At 38.9% G+C, this 21,212-nt stretch overlaps 1 protein-coding gene across 8 annotated transcripts in view; it reads left to right on the top strand.

Annotated features, from left to right (window-relative positions):
• The window catches only part of BTBD8 (BTB domain containing 8), an 86,750-nt gene that overhangs the window by 17,960 nt on the left and 47,578 nt on the right, over positions 1 to 21,212 (top strand). For 6 of the 8 annotated variants that reach the window (XM_044944703.2, XM_006054469.4, XM_044944702.2 and 3 more), the window contains 2 exons: positions 5,909 to 6,026; positions 18,495 to 18,584. In XM_044944703.2, coding sequence (XP_044800638.2) covers positions 5,909 to 6,026; positions 18,495 to 18,584 — 208 coding nt within the window. Of the gene's footprint in view, positions 1 to 5,908; positions 6,027 to 8,004; positions 8,023 to 18,494; positions 18,585 to 21,212 lie in introns of those variants that run through there. The other 2 variants (XM_025288276.3, XM_025288278.3) reach the window with 2 other exon arrangements.

The raw sequence follows: 21,212 nt of genomic DNA, 5'->3' as shown, positions 1-21,212 counted from the left end.
CTGTAGAATCAGTTCTAACACAATGTATGCGTTCCTTAAAAAACTCCATGCAACACAAAAATCACCAATACATTTTGTCATGACACATTTTTAAAAGATCAGAACCTAAAAAAACTAGGAGCATAGTTTTATCCATGTTAAATGATTCAGCAGTACATAAATACTACAATAAATATGGCATTTGACCTTGAAAAAGAGATCTAGTTTGTTTGTAGAAGTGGGTGTCAAAAGGGTTGCAGCTTGTGAATTGCTGTGAATTGGTGGAAGGAGTATGTTAAGGATGTAGATATAGATACAGTAAATATTCCAACAGGAGACTCAAGAGCCTTGTATAAGAGAACAAACTGTTTATTACTTATAGAGCGTCTCAGAACCACTTCTCAACCCTCAGTCCCCATGAGGGCTTAATGTTACCTGCTGTTCACATGCAATGGAGTTGCACCATAGGAGGGGAACCCCAACTTTATGAGACTTTTATAGGCTGCTGGCAGACCTGCTCATCCTCCTCCACAGAGGGAGAGATCTTTACTTTGGAAGGTAGATAAATCTTGTCTGGTGAGGGGAAGGTAGGAATGTAAGGAAATGATTTTGAGGAGAGGATAGTCTCTGAATCTTTCTGGAGCATCTCATTATCTCTAACTTCCAAGATGTATTTGTTGTTTAATCACCCTTGATCCAAATTTGCCAGTGCTCTGCTCAGAAAGGACAGACCATACAAAAACAAAAATATTCATAGAAAATGGTCTCCCAGCAGCTGTTATCTGAAATCAGATGGAAATTTGTAACACCAGAAATGAGTAGGCATGGGTGAACTGAGGTTTCTGGTAGGTGTCTTAGGTATTTATGTTTTATGTATATTCATAGCTCAGTCCAGCTGGGTACAGTTCCTTGCATTGACTTTGTATTTCTTATGGATTACCTTGCACCTAAAGAAAGGAAAAATTCCCATTATGCAAAAATTGTTCCCTAATATGTCAGTTGTGTTGGATCAAACTCATGTTTTCAAAACATGTGTTACAGTTGAATTGACTGTATGTGATAGTATCTGTTAACTAAAAGATTTTTATTACTGATGTTTAGTGCAGCAGCAATAAAAAACTGATTTAAGCTCAGTTAGGTTTCTTTTGTATATGTTCACCATATTGTATTATGGTAAATGCATGCATGCATGCATGCATGCCTCTTATAGGCTTGAGATAGATCTGTTCATTTTTTAAACTATCTCATTTAGTCTCAGCCCTACAAAGAAAGTGGTTACAGACTGATTTTATAGATGAGGACAGTAAGGCTCAGAGAGTATAAGGGACTTTCTAAGGCCACACAGATGGGGCAGTTGACCGAGCTGATATTCGATACCCATTTTTCTTGCCTCTAGCCTAGAACTCTGCCATGGGCCCACAATAGCCGATTAAAGTGGCCAAACAGATTTTTAGTGTAAATGGAAAGAGTTCATTTACCCCTCAACCCCTTGCCTTTATTTATTTTCTCCTCCATCACTCCATGGAAATCCCATCCCCCCACCCCATGTTGACCAGTTTAATAGACACTTGTTTGCCACATCTTATAAAGTCCTTTGCCATCCTCCATACTGTCTGTGCCACCCTCCTGGAAACTTCCTCTGTCTTCTTGACTCTGTGCTGTCTGGATTTTCCCTCTCAGTCACTGCTCAGTCTCCTTCACCAGCACTTCCTCTTTAATTTTTTTTTTTGAGGTTCATATCCAACCACTGACCAGACATATCTGTCTAAATATACCTCTAAATATAAATATCTCAAAATTTAACCTGTGTCAGACTGATCTAATCACCTGCCTTTCCCAGCCTGCTCTTCTTTTAAATACTGTGTAATGTGAATTATATTAATTATATTACTATCTTTCTTTCTTCCTTTTTTTTATATACTCTTTTATTTCTTTATTTTAGACCTCACTATGTGACATTCGGGATCTTTGTTCCCAGCTCAGGGATCAAATTTATGTGTTATATTGTTTCCCACACTTCTCCCAACCCAAATTTTGTGTTAGAAAAATGTATATAAAATATTTGTTAATGTTGCAGGCTTTATGGTCATATCTTTTTGCCTTGTCATGCTGTTCATGGTGTTCTCAAGGCAAGAATGCTGAAGTGGTTTGCCATTCCCTTCTCCAGGACGTCATATACCTTCCAGTTATATTCATTTATTGATGCTTTGGCTTATAGGACTAAAAGTTAGTAAACAAGACTGATAATGGCATTGGAACTTTAATAATTCCTTCCTGTTATTGCACTGTAAGTATTAAAGGGGGGTAGATTCTGCCACCACGATTATGTGTCTTTGACATAAGGTTTATCGTGCCCCCTGCAGTGGAATCATGGAGTCCTAGCCACTGGACTGCCAGGGAATTCCCTATATTAACTATCTTTCTTCTCAGTTACTCTTTTACCCTTCATTCAATTCATGAGCATGTCTGTTGATTTGCCTCCTAAATATTCTTAAATACTTCTCTCCTTTATCCTCCTGTCATTTCTTTATTTCAGGAAGTTGCTATTTTCTTTGAGAATTTGAACCTCAACTGGTCACCTGACTTCTTGTGCCACCTTCCATTTCTATTGTATAGAACAAAATTTGTTCATTGCAAGCCTGACCATGGCATTTGCCTTATTAAAATTCTTTAGTAGTCTCCCACAGCCTTAATATAAATCCCAGCTTCTTTCCCATGGTATAAGGGGATTTGGGGAAATTGACTGCCGCCTAGTACTCTGCTGCCTCCTATCTTCACAACCCCTCACACCCCCTGAGCTCTGCTCTTACTGACTTGGCATTTCATCTGAAAGAACTGTATTTTGTTACTTCTGTGCTTTTATACTTTCTATTTGTTCCTGGAATGCCATTCTAATCAGCACATTATTCAAATACCAACTTTTGAAGATTTGATACAAAGATTGAACAAAAGATTTGATACAAGATGGAACAAAACAGATAGTGGTACTGTCTTGCAGTTTAGAGGAGGTATAATCAGGTTGGTTATGTACCAAGTGTGTTAAGGACTCAAATAGGGCACATTAACCTAGACTTAGGCCTTCAGAAAAAACTACATGGAAGGAATAATAGGCCTTCAGAGAAAGCTGTGTGGAAGGAATAGTATCTGAACTGAATCCTGAAGAAAAAGCAGATGTTGACCAGACAGAGAGTTTAGGGAAGAAGTAGTCCAGGCAAAGGAAACGACACTCCTGGAGGCAAAGAACCAGGCACATAGCAAATTTGGAACACCATGCATGGTTTGTTGTGGGTCTAGAGTAAAGGAGGGGATAAGAATAGTCACAGTAAGGGATGAACCTGGATATATAAGCAGAAGACAGACAATGAAGAGCCTTATTATATAAAGGATGACTTTATATTTTGTGGTCCAAACAAGGATTCTTTTGAAAGAGTAAAAAATGAAAAATTATCATTGCTGTTGAATGTTATTCTAGGGGAACAGGCATTAACTGGACTGCCCCCAGGCAAACCAAGAGATGTGGTGGCCTTATTCATAAGGCATTTAAGTGGTACTATTTTGCAGGCTTAAAGAGTATGAACAGAGCAAGTTTAAGGTAGAATGGAATGATGACTTCAGGTTGAGGAACAGTTTTGGGTTTCTGTAATTGTGTGTTGTTGTTGTTTTCTTTTCTGGGTACCACTTCTGACTCCAAATGTGTGTGGGTTTTTTTTTTTTTCCCCCACACATAAGCAATTCTCCTAACACCAGCTGGGCATCCAACAGTTCAATTCTAATGGTAACTATCCAGAGTTAGCAACAGATAAATGCCACAGGTTAAGGGCTTAGTGCTGCAATATTCTCCCTGCTTCAGATGTTAAACGCAAGTCAAGTCGGGTGCCTAGGCTACTGTTGGGAGGAAAGAGTTCTTTCTACCCTCTTAGGTTCTGTGACTGGCCTAAGAATTAAATTGAAATAAGACAGATTAACAGGAGGGGGGAGAATGGTTTTCATCACTTATTTTTGCACCAGGAGTTTCACCAAAAAAAGGAGATTCAAGAAGATGGCTAGATAATTGAGGGTTATTTATCATCTTGACTTTCCCTGGTGGCTCAGCAGTAAAGAATCCTACTGCATGAATCCACCTGCAAAGCAGGAGATGAGGGTTCAATCCCTGAGTCAGGAAGATCCCCTGGAGAAGGAAATTGCAACCCACTCCAGTATTCTTATCCTGAAAATCCCATGGACAAAGGAACCTGGTGGGCTACAGTCCACGGGGTTACAGAAATAATTGGATGCAATTTATCGACTAAACAACAAAATATTATCTTAGGCTAAGTGAAAGAAAGGCATTCTGGCTACTAGATGGTGGAGGCAAGTTATGGGAAGGTGAGAGGAGAAAATGTATGGTAAATAAGGGTTGTCTTGTTATACAGATAATAGTCAAGTGAAGAGAATAGTTTCTTCCTAAGAAGGAGATAGCTTTGCACATGGAAATTTCCTTTACAAAAGGGAAATTTTTTACTTTTATTTTTAGGCAGTTGGGGGATGTAAATAGCTTTCCCTACATCTGCTCCCTCTCAAGTACCTTTAGCTCAAAATAATCCTCATGCCAGAGTGGCATGTTTTGGAGTGACATATCCCCATTACTACCCACACTTGTGCCCAGCGACTACAAATTCCGGAGTTCCCGTTACCACCCTCCTACAAAGTTCAATAATTTTCTAGAATGACTCACAGAACTCAGGAACACATTTCACTTATATTTACCTATTTGTTATAAAGATAAAATTTAGGAACAGCCAAATGAAAAAGATACAGTGCTAGGTATGCGGGTTGGGTAGAGAAGGGAAGGTATACAGAACAAATATCCATGCCCCTCTCAAGGTGTGCTATCTTTTCAAAAGTCGGTGTGTTCACCAACCCAGTAGTTCCCTGAATCTTATTGTTCAAGAATTTTTATAATTTAGTCTATAGCCCCCTTTCCCTCCCTAGAGGTATGGGGAAGGGCCTGAAACTTCCCCCTCTCTGATGACATATTTGTCCTTTCTGGTGACCAGCCCCCATCCTGAAGCTCTTTAGGGGCCTTAACCCAGAGTCACCTCATTAGCATTCTGGTTTCTAAATATATACATTTGTAAATTGGTTACTGGGAATCTGTTCCCAGGGACCCATCCTCAGCAGTTATACTAACAAAAATTTCCAGACTGATAGAGCTATAATATACAATGTAGTATTTTTCTTTTTAAATATATATACATGTTTTATATTTCACTTCCCAAAGCCTAAATTATGAATCTTTTGAAGTAGAGGTAGTTCTTAAAATATTTTCTATAACTCTCTATACTGTATATGGTACTAGACTCATAATAAGTGTTCTATAAGTCCCATTGATTTTAGTTGAATTTCTGTTGGTTCACAGATCATCCTAGCCATAAATCCATGAACAGAAACAGGAAGAAACTAAGTGATGAAAAAGAATATCAAACTTGGGAAATTTTTTAACTTTTTAAGTCAGATGTTTGTGAAGTGGCTTCAATTTTGGTGTATAATTTGTAATAGTATTACTATATTTAAATGTGTATCTATATTTAAAGGTATATCTATATTTAAGTATAAGTAGAAATATATATTTCAGAGCAGAAAGAATTGATGATTTTAAAGTTTCATTTTACTTTGAATTTACCACTTAAAGATTTCACTCACTGTTACTTTCTTTCAGTAGCTAATCAGGATAACCATGTGGAAAAACATTTTGCTAGTTTTGGAATACAATGGACATGAGTTTGAGCTAACTCTGGGAGATAGTGAAGGACAGCCTGGCGTGCTGTAGTCCATGGGGTTGCAAAGAGTTGGACACAACTGAGTGACTGAGCAACAACAAGAATACAAAATTTTTAAATATATATACTATTAAAGAAACTATTTTTTGTCTTGTTTTTCTCTTTTAAAGATATTTATGACTTGGAACCTGCATCTGAATTAGGAGAAGATTTACTGAAGCTTTATGTGAAACACTGTTGCCCAGATATTGATATCTATGTTGATGGAAAAAGTTTTAAAGCTCACAGGTAAATAGGCATGTGATTAATTTGGTATTCTGGTTGTGACAGTAAAGTGTCAGGGTGGCTGTCTTTTTCTAGCACAGTGGTTTTCAAGATCTGATTCACATAGGCTGCAGAGGTTCCATGGTGATGCCTCAGGAGGTCTCTGACGGGAAGAGTTTGGACCATAGATAGGATTTTCTATCTGCAGTTTCACGCATGCACAGATGACCCACTGAGACATGTGCACATGCTCAGCTAGAGCAGATCTGTGCTGTGCATTGGGCATGAACCTAAGATTTCATTAGAAGAAAATATACTGCTGCCCAAAATAGATTTGAAAGCCACTGAAAATGTCATTAAATGCAGTTTTTAATTTCATAGCCATTATGGTATTGAAAATGATTATTGCTACATGAATGACATGTATTTTCTCTGAATGCATTTTGGCTCAAAGTCTTTAATTCTAAATAGATGATTCTCATGAATAGCATTGATTAGGAGGTTTAATTTTTCAGTGTACTTTTTAAAAACCATTATTCTGTAGAATTGGGTTGCTTAGGCATTCCAGGCTTTTAGAGTTTAAATTAAAGCCTGCTGCCTGTTTAGGTCAGGCTCTTTTTTTGTAAGTAACTAAAATCTGCTTAAAGAAAGAAAAGATGTTAATAAGAAATGGAACTCAAGGGAAAGAGGTACAGCTGGGCCTCACAACAGACTAGAATTGGAAAGCTGAGGAACCCAGAGTTATCCTCCCTGCCTCTTTGTGTTTCAAATAGAATGTTAAGTTATTCTGGTACTGCGGAAGAGGAAGAAACAGACTATTTTTGCAGAGGCTAGAAGCAGTCTTGTAGGTTCAAGGGTACACAGCCCTTAATGAAGTTAGCAGTGGGTTTAGATTACAGAAATCCAAGCCAAACAGTAGCAATGTTTGTACTCTCATACTGGTTTTGCCACTTAATTGACTGAAGTACATTGCTAAACTCTTAAGACTGCCAGTTTCCATCAGACTGCCATCCAAAGTTTGAATTCTTCTTTCTGAGAACACATATTTTTAAAATATATATACACATTTTCCTATTTTTTATGAAATCCCCATTATGTACAGTAAAATACAGAGTGTGATAGAGATTTATTTATATATTTTCCATATTATGGATCTGTATTTTCCATATTTGGGAATATAAATATACATATTCCCAAATGGTATGTGTGCATGCCTTTCTTTCTTCTTGGTTAGTGTAGAGCGACAACACAATTTCACTTTTAAAATTAATTTGCTTTGAGTTTATTTTATGCCAGATTTTTCTTGAATCTTATGGAACCCTAGGACTATTGTCACACTGGGAAAGCAGGACTCGGTGACCGTTTGCAGTGTGTTTTCCAACAGTGTCTATATTTGGCTTCTCCCTGTGTACTCCTGACAGTGGACTGTTTTAATAGCTGGATCTAGAATATTAGGCTTGTATTTTAGGACAGCTCTTGCTACATTTCTGGCTTATTTTGTTCACCTAGTGATAAAAAAGAAATTTATATTAACTAGAAAGGCAATTTCCTGAGGATATGTTTCAAGAAGATCTGGCTTCAGTTCTCTTACTTGGTTGGCACCCTTATATGAGTTAAAGTGACAGATTCTAAATCCTAAGATTACCTTCCTATTCCAAACTTGAAGATTTTTCTGTTTGTACCTAAAATTGTATTATTCAGTTCAAAGATTATTATATCAATAGTTCAGAAAACACAGGCATACTTCGTTTTCCTTGATTGCACTTTGCAGATAATTGCGTTTTTTATGACTTGAAGCTATGTGGCAGCTCTGCATTGAGCAAGGCTGTCAGCACTGTTTTCCCAACAGCATTGGCTCACTTCATGACTCGGTCACCACTTTAGTAATTCTCACAACATTTCAGACTTTTGCTTGATCCACAGCCCAATACCTGGAGTCCTTTATCTGCTGCAAGATGATCTGATGCCAGTCACTTGCTTGTGGTGGCACAACTAAGCTAAAGAAGTCATTTATAACTGGGTAATTAAGAGTGTGTGTACTGTGTTGGAACCTGTCTGCCTGGGTTTGAATTCCAGCCTCACCATCTTTAGCTGTATGAATTTGGGGAAGTTATTTAATCATTCTGTGTTTTAGCATCCTCAGCAAAGATGGAGATTATAATAGTACCCATCTTAGAGAGTTAATACTGGGTTTCCCTGATGGCTCAGTGGTAAGAATCTGCCTGCCAATGCAGGAGACTCAGGTTCAATCCCTGGATCAGAAAGATCCCCTAGAGAAGGAAATGGCAACTCACTCCAGTGTTCTTGCTTGGGACATCCCATGGACAGAGGACCCTGGTGGGCTACAGTCCATGGCGTCACAAAAGAGTCGGACATGACTTAGCAACTAAATAACAACAACATACAGGGTTATTATGGTGATTAAATTACTAAAAGCATTTAAAGTACTTTAAACAATGCCTGGCACGTAGTAAGTACCATGTAAGTGTTTGCTGTCATCATCCAGGTAATGGGCCTTCGATACGAGCTTTTGTGTAGATAGTAGCAACAGCTTGAGTGTCCTTTATTTATGTGGGACACGCAGAGAAAGGTGATTTGAATCACTTGCATTTCTCCCCAACCCAAGGAGCAAAGGGATAGCAGTAGACTTCCTACACTGTTGTCTCTACACAGGCCTTACCCTCATCACAGTGTTACTTCTCCACCCTTCCTTGCTTATCTCCAAAGGAGATAAGAGAGCTTTTTTCTCTTGCTCAAAGGAGAAAAAGAGAGCTCTGTTTATTTGCAGGCAGAGAGATTATAGTAAAAAGACTCATTAGAGTTCATGGATCCCATTTGTTATTTACTGCTTTTCTGAGTGTTGCTTCCTGGAGTACTACAACACATTACTCCTGTTGTGGATTTCTGTGACATCACTTTTCTGCCTGAATTGCTGTCAATCACCAGATGAATACCATCTGTATACTTGGCATTTCTCTCTACTTGTATTTCCTCCTGTCATCTTTCAGTTCAGTTCAGTCACTCAGTGGTGTCCGACTCTTTGCAACCCCATGAATCGCAGCACGCCAGGCCTCCCTGTCCATCACCAACTCCTGGAGTTTACCCAAACTCATGTCCATCGAGTCGGTGATGCCATCCAGCCATCTCATCCTCTGTCGTCCCCTTCTCCTCCTGCCCCCAATCCCTCCCAACATCAGGGTCTTTTCCAAATGAGTCAACTCTTCGCTTGAGGTGGCCAAAGTATTGGAGTTTCAGCTTCAGCATCAGTCCTTCCAATGAACACCCAGGACTGATTTCCTTTAGGGTTTAGCCTACCTCAAATTATCCACCTGATCTCTCATTTTATAGTGTTAATTATTATCCTATTATTTTCTTAATGAAATTTAATCTATATTTTTAAACTAATTTATTTGTTGTGCTTCAGTATTCCGTAATTAAGATTCTCTCATATTACTTTATTGAAAAAGCAGGGCAGTGATTCCTAATTTTAGCTTTCTAACACTTAAGATCCTATATCCCTTCCAAAAACCTTTTTTATTTTTTTCTTCAGTGCCTGATATTGTACCATCAGACTTTCATTCATGGGGTTAAGATGCTGTCAAATCTCCCTTTAAAATGTAGATTCTCTAAGGCTTCTCTGGCGGGTCAGTGTTGAAGGGTCCACCTGCCAATGCAGGGGACACGGGTTTGATCCTTGGTCCAGAAAGATCCCACATGCCATGGAGCAGCTGAGCCCATACACCACAATTGTTGAGCTTGTGCTCTGGAGCCTGGAGCTGCAACTACTGAGCCCATGTAACACAACTACTGAAGTCCCTGTGTCTGAGAGCCCGTGCTCCACAAGAGAAGCCACCACAATGAGAAGCCAGCACACTGCAGCTGGAGAGTAGCCTGCCCACCACAGCTAGAGAAAAGCCTGTGCAGCAACTAAGACCTAAGGACAGCCAAAAATAAATAGAATTATTATTTTTATTTTTTTAATGAAGATTGTCTGAAACTACAATTTAAGAAGTCAGCACTGAGTTAGGAGATCAGTGTCCTTCAGTCAGTTAAAGACACTAGAATCACTCAGTCGTGTCCAACTTTTTGCAACCCCATGGACTGTAGCATGCCAGGCTTCTCTGTCCATCGTAACTCCCAGAGTTTGCTCAAGCTCATGTCCATTGAGTCGGTGATGCCATCCAACCATCTCAATCGCTGTCATCTCCTCCTCCTGCCTTCAATCTTTCCCAGCATCAGGGTCTTTTCCAGTGAGTCAGTTCTTCACATCAGGTGGCTAAAGTATTGGAGTTTCAGCTTCAACATCAGTCCTTCCAAAGAATATTCAAGACTGATTTCCTTTAGGATTGATTGGTCTGATCTCCTTGCAAGGGACTCTTCAGGAGTCTTCTCCAACACCACAGTTCGAAAGCATCAATTCTTTGGCGCTCAGTTTTCTTCACAGTCCAACTCTCACATCCATACATGACCACTGGAAAAACCATAGCTTTGACTAGACGGACCTTTGTTGGCAAAGTAATGTCTCTGCCTTTTAATAAGGTTGGTCATAACTTTTCTTCCAAGGAGCAAGTGTCTTTTAATTTATGGCTGCTATCACTATCTGCAGTGATTTTGGAGCCCAAGAAAATAAAGTCTGTCACTGTTTCCATTGTTTCTCCATCTATTTGCCATGAAGTGATGGGACCGGATGCCATGATCGTAGGTTTTTGAATGCTGAGTTTTAAGCCAGCTTTTTCACTCTCCTCTTTCACTTTCATCAAGAGCCTTTTTAGTTCCTCTTCACTTTCTGCCATAAGGGTGGTGTCATCTGCATATCTGAGGTTATTGATATTTCTCCCTTGTGACTCTAGCTTGTGTTTCATCCAGCCTGGCATTGCGCGTGATGTACTCTGCATTTAAGTTAAATAAGCTGAGTGACAATATACAGCCTTGACATACTCTTTTCCGAATTTGGAACCAGTCTGTTGTTCCATGTCCAGTTCTAACTGTTGCTTCTTGACCTGCATACCGATTTCTCAGGAGGCAGGTCAGGTGGTCTGGTCTGGTATTTCCATCTCTTTCAGAATTTTCCACAGTTTGTTGTGATCCACACAGTCAAAGGCTTTGGCATAATCAATAAAGCAGAAGTAGATGTTTTTCTGGAACTCTTTTGTTTTTTCAGTGATCCAATGGATGTTGGCAATTTGATCTCTGGGTCCTCTGCCTTTTCTAAATCCATCTTGAACATCTGGAAGTTCACAATTCACATACTGTTGAAACCTGGCTTGGAGAATTTTGAGCATTACTTTGCTGGTGTATGAGATGAGTGCAATCATGTGGTAGTTTGAACATTCTTTGTCATTGCCCTTCTTTGGGATTGGAATGAAAACTGCCCTTTTCCAGTCCTGTGGCCACTGCTGAGTTTTCCTGATTTGCTGACATATTGAGTGCAACAATTTAACAGCATCATCTTTTAGGATCCTTAGTCTATGCAATATTAACTATTATAGACCTGTGTGTGCATGCTAAGTTGCTTCAATCCTGTCAGACTCTTTGCGAACCTGTGGGCTATAACCCATTGGGCTCCTCTGTCCAACGGATTCTCCAGGCAAGAATATTGGAGTGGGTTGCCATTGCCTCTTCCAGGGGATCTTCCCAACGCAGGGATTGAACCCTCATCTCTTTATGTTTTCTGCATTGGCAGGTGGGTTCTTTACTACTAGCACCACTTGGAAGCCTAGTCTGACTAATTAGCTGTATAATCCTGAGTTGCTGTTTAGTCACTAAGTTGTGTCTGACGCTTTTGCAACCCCATGGACTGTAGCCCACCAGGGTCCTCTGTCCTTGGAATTTCTCAGGCAAGAATACTGGAGTGGGTTGCCATTTCCTTCCACAAGGGATCTTCCCGACCCAGGGATCGAATATGAGTCTCCTGCATTGGCAGGTGGATTCTTTACCACTGAGCCACAAGGAAGGCCATATTCTTGAGTACATCAGCTGAAAACTTTTTTCAGAAGTATACACTTTAGTAGTTCAGAAGTTAATCTATCTGAGTTTTGATTCTGGTTGCACCATTTATTAATTGTTGAGAAGTTACTTAATCTCTCCAGGTCTCAAATTCTTTATCTGTAAAAGAAATAATGATAGTAATTATAGCATAGGATGGCTGTGAGGATTGAATCAGGTAATGTACATGAAGTACTTAGCATGGTACTGTGGCACGTTGAAGCATTCGGTGAACATTAGTTGCTAAAAGTATGTATTAGCTATCTGAAAGGCAGGCATTTTGTTGTCTGCTCTACCTTATCTTACAGTGGAGGTTGGCAAACTGTGGCCCAACCTAAAGAATAATATGCAACAGGGACCTGAAAAACCTAATATACTTATATTTTTATTTACTATCTGGCCCTTTGCAGAAAAAGTTTGCTGTTCCCTCCCTTACTAGGATTGCCAGGGAGCATTAATGAAATAATTATAATAAAATTCCAACTTATCATGCTGTAAAGTGGGTTATGAATCTCTCAGTATTAATTACTTTATTAATGACAAATGGTCAACCCTATTTTCTTAAAAGGTTTAAAATAATAAGTTAGTTGCGGGAGCAATAGAGAGAAAAGAGGTGAGATTCTTGAGTACCATGGGCCTTTGAGAGAGGCTGCAGTGGGGAACCAAAGCCAGAGAGAGTGGATGCCTAAAAGAAAAGAAGTCACCTAGAGTAGAAGCTCCTTAACGGAACATGACTAAACCTGCTCTTCACATGGTCTCTGCAGAACATGCTGACATGGTAGGCAGAACTATCAAGACTAGGATGCCATTCTCTAGTATATCTGTAACATTTCCATTCCTATCATTGAGTTTGTGTCTCTTGAGTCACTTGGGTTTATTCTCAAACCTGTTTGATGCCATTTGAATTTCTTATTTTGATAGCATGACTTCATGATGTATCATATAAACCAATGATACATGAAATATAAAAGAATTGTTGTTCCAGTGAAAACTAAAGTGAATGTTTTAAAAAGCTTAATAAGGGAGAGGCATTTTAAAAATTATTGAATTCAGTTTAGATGAAACAATACAAAAACTTGAGGGGAAATTATGAAAATCTTAAATGATTCTATACTTCAGATTGCTTCATAAAAGTTTTAAATTTCTTTCTTCATTTTAGAGAAGTTTGAATTAGAAATCATAGACAAGGTGTATAAGTGTAGTTTTTGCAAGACATAAGAGGCATGAATCAGCGAATTCACATTAAAAAAAATAGATTGGCTTTATGGTCAGAGATTTGTGAATAAATGCATACTTATTTTCTAAGTTAGAATAAAATGATTATGATATAGACAAATCATTTAAAAAATTCTCTCCTAATTTTTTGATTAACCAGACAGCTATCAGTCTTGATTGTACTAGATAACAAGGCATCCACTCTATTTTTACAACTCACTTTTAAAACTTAGGTAATCCTATGAAAGCTGTAGTCAGTGTATGATAAGATGAATGTCTCAAGAGAAAGCTGACTTACCATTTTTAAAGTTTACATTCTTTAAACTATTTCCAGAGTGTCATGGGTGATAGTGACAGCTCCAAAAAGTTTGGATTCGCTGATGTGGGTTTAACCCTATTCAGTTATGTGGAACTAATAGGAAAAAAAAAAAAAAAAATATATATATATATATATATATATATATATATATATATTCTTGGAGCAAGAGTACTTAAAAAATAGTCCTAGTGAAAAATTCTATATTTAGAGTTTCTCTGAGTAATCCAGGCCATTATTATGCCTGGAGTAGTGAATCTGGTTGAGCTAACATCAAGAAGTATTGAATAGCAATGTACTATAAAGCGAGAGTAAGGGGAAAATTAGGGCACCTCTACAGAGCCAGAAGCAGCCTTGTCAGTTGAGATTACATTTAGTCAAAAGGAGAAAATAGTTTTTGGTGTGTTGGAAAATAAAAAATCTGCTAAAATTTTAACACACGTATCTACAACATATTTTTTTTTAAACTGAGGCTTGAATCCAATTAAATAGGAATGTTTTCATAAGTTTCTATCTTAAGAACAGTGTAATTGTTTAAGCCTCAGTCGCTCTTAGTCTTACTTAAATGGAAATGGCTAGCATGCAGCAATTAGTTCAGGTCTTCCATTTAACTGATTTTTTTGTGTACTTGTCCTGTTAATTACTGAAAAGAATGTTGATGTCTCCATCTCATCCTCTGTTGCCCCCTTCTCCTCCTGCGTTAAATCTTTATACTCTGTGACAACCTAGAGGACTGGGAAGGGGAGGGAGGTGAGAGGGAGGCTGAAGAGGGAAGGGACATATGTATCAATTCATGTTGATATATGGCAAAAACCATCACAATATTAAACTCTGTATGGAACAACTAATTGGTTCAAGATTGAGAAAGTAGTACGACAGGGCTGTCTACTGTCACCCTGTTTAATCTATATGATGAGCACATCATGAGAAATGCTGGGCTGGATGAATTACAAGCTGGAATCAAGATGGGTGGGAGAAACATCAACAACCTCAGATATGTGGATGATATCACTCTAATGGCAGAAAGCGAAGAAGAACTAAAGAGCCTCTTGATGAGGGTGAAGGAGGAGAGTGAAAGAGCCGGCTTAAAACTAAATATTAAAAAAAAAACTAAGATCGTGGCATCTGGTCTCATTACTTCATGGCAAATAGAGGGGGAGAAGGTAAAAATAGTAACAGATTTCCTCTTCTTGGGCTCTAAAATTACTGTGGATGGTGACTGCAGCCATGAAATCAAAAGACATTTGCTCCTTGGCAGGAAAACTATGACAAACCTAGACAGTGTGTTGTAAAGCAGAGACATCACTCTGCCAACAAAAGTCCGTATAGTCAAGTCTATGGTCTTCCCAGTGGTCATGTACGGTTGTGAGAGCTGGACCGTAAAGAAGCTGGAGCACTGAAGATCTGATGCCTTCAAAAACCGTGGTGCTGGAGAAGACTCCTGAAAGTCCCTTAGACAGCAAGGAGATCAAACCAGTCAATCTTAAGAGAGATCAACCCCGAATACTCCTTGGAAGGACTGATGCTGAAGCTGAAATTCCAGATTTTTGGTTGTCTGATGCAAATAGCTGACTCATTGGAAAAGTCCTATTGCTGGGAAGGGGAAGAAGGAGGGCAGAAGGAGGAGAAAACGTCAAAGGATGAGAAGGCTGGATGGCATCACCGATGCAATGGACACAAACTTGGGCAAACTTTGGGAGATGGTGAGGGACAGAGAGGACTGGCATGCTGCAGTCCATGGGATTGCAAAGAATCAGACACAACTGAGCAACTAAACAACATCACAATATTGAAAAGTAATTATCCTCTATTAAAAAAATGAACTCAAAAAAGAATTCATATACAATCAAATGCACACAACTGAGAGTCTAATTTGATGAGTTTTGACAAATATATAAACCTGTGTAACTCCCACCACAATCAAGATACAGAGAATTTTTATTACCTAAAAAACTCTGCTGTGTCCATTTGCCATTAGTACTGTCCTTCTCTCTGTTGTTGTTATGTAGTTGCTAAGTTGTGTCTGACTCTTTTGGGACCTCATTGCCCGCTAGGCTCCTCTGTCCATGGGATTCTCCAGGCAAGAATACTGGAGTAGGCTGCCATTTCCTTCTCTAGGGGATCTTCCCGACCCAGGGATTGAACCCATGTCTCCTGCATTGGCAGGCGGATTCTTTTCCACTCAGCCAACAGGGAAGCCCTCCCTCTCTCTATCCTCAGGCAAAAACTGAGTTTCATATGTTTATTTTCCATCTGTATTTCTTTGGTGAGTTTTCTCGTTTGCCCATTTTTAATTGGACTTCTTTTGTTTTCTGATTGTTGTGTTTTCTAAATTATAGTTTATTTTACCTGTCCTAGAATTTCATATAAATGATCTCAGACATATTATTGAACTTCTTTTGCTCAGGAAAATGTTTTTGAACCTCATCCTTGGATGTTATGTATATCATATTTCATTCAGTTTTTATTGCTGAGTAATACTACATTGTGAGCTTCCCTGGTGGCTAGCAGTACAGAATCCACCTGCAAATGCAGGAGACATAAGAGACACGGATTCAATCCCTGGATCAGAAGATCCCCTGGAGTAGGAAATGGCAACCTGCTCTAATACTCTTGCCTGGAAAATTCCATGGACAGAGGAACCTGGTGGGCTACAGTCCCTGGGGTCACAGAGAGTCAGACACGACTGAGCAGCTGACACACACACTGTATTTAGGCTAGGTGTAGATCACTTTAATCCAGTCAAGGATTGAGCTCATTCAAAGCTGGACTTCAGTTCTAAAAAAGGCTTATCTATTTCCTGTTCATTCTTTTTTCAAAGATGTAGTCCTTCAGAGTCCAACTGAAATTCTGGGACATCCACCAAAGTCTCTCCTCTTTTTTGTTGCTGTTGTTCAGTCACTAGGTCCTGTCTGACTCTCTGTGACCCCATGGACTGCAGCATGCCAGTCTCCTCTGTCCTCTACTATCTCCCAGAGTTTGCTCAGACTCATATCCATTGTGTTGGTGATGCCATCAAATCATCTCATCCTCTGTTGCCCCCTTCTCCTGCTCTCAGTCTTTCCTAGCATCAGAGTCTACCTGTGAGTCAGCTCTTCACATCAGGCGGCCAGGGTATTAGAGCTTCAGCTTCAGCATCAGTCCTTCCAATGAATAGTCAGGATTGATTTCCTTTAGGAGTGACTGGTTTGATCTTCTTGCAGTCCAAGGGACTCTCAAGTGTCTTCTCCAATACCACAGTTTGAAAGCATCAGTTCTTCAGCACTCAGCCTTCTTTATGGTCCAGCTCTCACATCTTTACATGACTACTGAGAAAATCATAGCTTTGATTGTATGAACCTTTGTCATCAGAGTGATGTCTCTTCTCTTTGCTGGATCCCAAATTCCAATTTGTGTGCCTCCAAGTCTGTAAGGATTGCCAGAAGCAATCTAGATTCAGCTTCTTAGCTTCTCAACCTTACTTTTGCTTTCAGGTGTGTGTGTGTGTGTGTGTGTGTGTGCGCGCGCATATATTTTTTCCCCCTTATCTTTCCAAGCTATTCAGCAGGAGGGTTAGTCTGAGACAACCTAGTAAGCCATTGCCAGAAGTGTCTTTTTATTCTTCTTCTCCCCTTCCCCTCTTCAATCCCAGCCCCTGCTAGAATATTCACATTTTTGCTGTATCTAATTTACTGTTATAGTCCCTAGACTAGTGCCTAGCACAGAATAGAAGTCAGTAGGTATTTGTTGAGTTAAATAATGGATGAATTAACATTTTATCTGAGGAGATAGAATGGACATTCAAAACAAAATATTTTTCCTATAATTTTTCGAATTTAATAGAAAGGTATCCATGAGCATAATTATGCTGAGTTTTGAACTGGTACTCAGGACTTTTAGAGTTCTAGTCTCTCTTTTTTTTTTTTTTTTTTTTAATTTTATGTTTAAACTTTACATAATTGTATTAGTTTTGCCAAATATCAAAATGAATCTGCCACAGGTATACATGTGTTCCCCACCCTGAACCCTCCTCCCTCCTCCCTCCCCATACCATCCCTCTGGGTCGTCCCAGTGCACTAGCCCCAAGCATCCAGTATCGTGCATCGAACCTGGACTGGCAACTCGTTTCATACATGATATTTTACATGTTTCAATGCCATTCTCCCAAATCTTCCCACCCTCTCCCTCTCCCACAGAGTCCATAAGACTGTTCTATACATCAGTGTCTCTTTTGCTGTCTCGTACACAGGGTTATTGTTACCATCTTTCTAAATTCCATATATATGCGTTAGTATACTGTATTGATGTTTTTCTTTCTGGCTTACTTCACTCTGTATAATAGGCTCCAGTTTCATCCACCTCATTAGAACTGATTCAAATGTATTCTTTTTAATGGCTGAGTAATACTCCGTTGTGTATTTGTACCACAGCTTTCTTATCCATTCATCTGCTGATGGACATCTAGGTTGCTTCCATGTCCTGGCTATTATAAACAGAGTTCTAGTCTCTTACTGATACTTCCCCAAGGTCTTAACATCATTTGGTCTTTATTCATCCATTTGTAAATGATCTGTTATTCTCTCACTCATGAAAATTGTTATTAAAATTTAAGAGCTTTCAATAGAAAAAATTAAATGGGATTTCCCTGGTGGCCTAGTGGTTAGGATTCTGGGCTTTCACTGCTATGGCCCAGTTTCAGTCCCTGGTCAGGGAACTGAGCTTCTGCAAGCCACATGGTGCAGCCAAAAAAGAAAAAGAGAGAGAAAAAATTTAAAAGATGGAAAAAAACCCTGGAATTAATATTCTAATGAAGCAAGCAAAATACTTTGGTATAAGTTTAGGCTTATAATTTCTAGTATTAAAACCTACCAGTGAATACAAATGACAGGTAAATTGTTATCATGTTTTAAGAGGTAAAGATGAAAAATTTCATAAAAAATTATATTTTGCAATTATGCATAAATGTTTGTCTGTGTTTTCTCCCCCTCTTCCTTTAGAGCCATTTTAAGTGCCAGATCTAGTTATTTTGCTGCAATGCTGAGTGGCTGTTGGGCTGAAAGCTCCCAGGAGTGCATTACTCTTCAAAGGTAAGCATAATTTTACAAGGAAGCTTGACTGCAAATGATTGCAAATAATACTTCATACAGAGCGCTTTTCATGAATCTGATTTCCCTGTCTGTTCAATGAAATGTTTCTCATGTGATGGAATTCAGCAAGTACACTCTGAAAATGAGAGGAAGTTGGGAGCATTTAGTGATAGAGATAATGTGTTACTCTTCTCAGACATCCATAACAAAATACCACAAACTGGTTGCTTTAAGCAACAGAAATTTGTTTTCTCACAGTTCTATAAGGCACCAACCAGCAAGGTTGGTGCCTGATGGGAGCTTTTACCTTAGGTCCTTTGAATGTGGGTAGGCACTTTCTGCTATATGCTCCAGTGACCCTTTTTTTAGTACATGGGGCTGGGGGGCCAGAGAGGGGAAAGGAAGGTGGAGGGAGAGAGCTCACTCTCTGGTGTTTCTTTTAAGAACACTAATCCTATCAGATCGGCTAGGGCCCTACCCTTATTACCTCATTTAACCTTAATTATTTCCTTAGAGAGCTTCCCTGGTGGTTCAGATGGTAAAGAGTCTGCCTGCAATGCAGGAGACTGGGTTGATCCCTGGGTCTGGAAGATCCCCTGGAGAAGGGAATGGCTACCCACTCCAGTATTCTTGCCTGTAAAATCCCATGGACAGAGGAGCCTTGTGGGCTATGGTCCTTGGTATTGTGAAGAATTGGACACAACTGAGCGACTAACACACACACACACACACACACACACACACACATTTCCTTAGAAGCCCTATTTCCATATAGGTAAATGGGGGTTAGGGCTCCAATATGTGAATTTAGGTGTATGGGGGAACACAGATTTTCAGTCTGTGATAGGTAATTTCTTTATTAAAGAATAATTTGGATAGGTGTGGATTTCAGTGACCTATGATAGTGCATTGGTGAATCTACACAATTGGGGCAGTTTATATCAACTGCTGAGACAGTTATTAAGAGATGAACTACCTCCTTACATGTGAAATGGAATATTTTTTGGTCACAGATGATCACTGTGAGAATCCAGAGTGTACAGTAGTGGGGAGGGCTTTTTCAGTAGGAAAACTGCCTGGGAGTTCTGAGGGAGAATTCCCGGCTTTCATCATTCTCACTGCAGATGCTTCCTCAACTGGGTTAGTCTTGGCTAGAAGCTTGGATGTGGAATGGTGGTAGTGATGATTCCGTAACAGTGAATGTGTAAAAAATACTGATAAACTCTCATTGTTTTTCACACTAGTCTATAATCTTGAGCCTTGTAGGTTACAGCTGTCTGGTTTCCTTACTAACTAAAATCAATCCCCAAATGCCTCTCATTTGTAATTTCACACTCTATTGAAAAATGGAAAATTAAAAGATTATTTTTAAGAATATGTTATATGTTTTTATCTCTTTTCATGTTTCATTTATTTAATAGAAATGAGACATATGCAGAAGAACCTAAACCTCTTTTCTTTCATACCAGGGTTTCTAGAGAGTTACGTTTTAGTTATATCACCTACTGTTTTGATCTGGCAACCACCAGGTAGTTCTTGATTATGGAAGATTTTATATGCCAAGCAAATAGTTTATTAGCCTGTGGGTAAAAAGAATGCGTAGTTGAGTCAGTCAGTGAAATTTTATCATCACTGTTGAAAAACAGCCTGAAAAAATATGTTTCCTGCCAAAAAAGATCTCTTCCTTTATGGTGAATTTAAAATATCTGCTGAATATTGGAGGAGAAATAATGCTTGCAGAGGCCAGAATTTCTGTAAGTGTGTCAATTCTAGGGGTAATCATCATTCTAGTGTAATTTTGGAAACGTGTCCAGGGATTATGTTTCAGATGTTTTAGATATCTTTTATAAAAACTGTCTACTCTCATTAGAGGTGAAGACACTAAAAATTTAAATGGAGAGGTAACCATGTGATTCTGTGTGGTGAGATAAACGTCAAAAGAAGTGTATGATTATTGGACCTTATTTGACAGTAGGGGAAAGTAATTTACAGAAAACACTTGTCTAATTTCCTAGAAGAAGTCTTAGTTGCTTTTTAGTGACAGTGTTTTTTTACTATCTGATACCAATTGCACACACCTTTGTTCCTCTTTCCAAATAGATTCTGTCCTTAGCAGTGATAATACCTTACAATAACATCATATATATTTCCATGTTACTTCCACAGTTACTATGTTCTTTAATTTTTAGATTCAGTCTCTGAGAGAGCTGGTGTATTCACAGATTACAGATGAGAAGAACAAGATCAGATAAATTAAATCTCTTCCAGGGGTTCCTTGGCAAATAAGTGCTATGCTAAATATAAGTTACATGTTTGTTGATTCTTAATTCAAAGTCCTGTAGTCACTGAAGAAATTAAAAGTTTCCCATTGGTATGTGTTCTTGAACTAATTCAGACTGCTATTTTAAATCAGTGATTTTTCCATAGGAACGGAAAGTTTCTGGTAGTTCCTTAGGGAATACATGGCATGGGGTTGGGATATGGGCACATGTCCTACCAGAGCTGCTCTACTATTATCTGTTCTTTATCACTCGAAGCAACCTCTGTGTTTAGCTATGGGAATAAAGGCAATCTTTAATCAATACTCATGAGTGATCAGATTAAACTTTCAAAACACAGGCTTTTAAA

This window comes from Bubalus bubalis, chromosome 6 (genome assembly GCF_019923935.1).
Source record: "Bubalus bubalis isolate 160015118507 breed Murrah chromosome 6, NDDB_SH_1, whole genome shotgun sequence".
Taxonomy (NCBI): domain Eukaryota; kingdom Metazoa; phylum Chordata; class Mammalia; order Artiodactyla; family Bovidae; genus Bubalus; species Bubalus bubalis.
The sequence above is the reverse complement of the archived record's forward strand: the minus strand, read 5'-3'. Positions and strand labels throughout refer to the sequence as shown.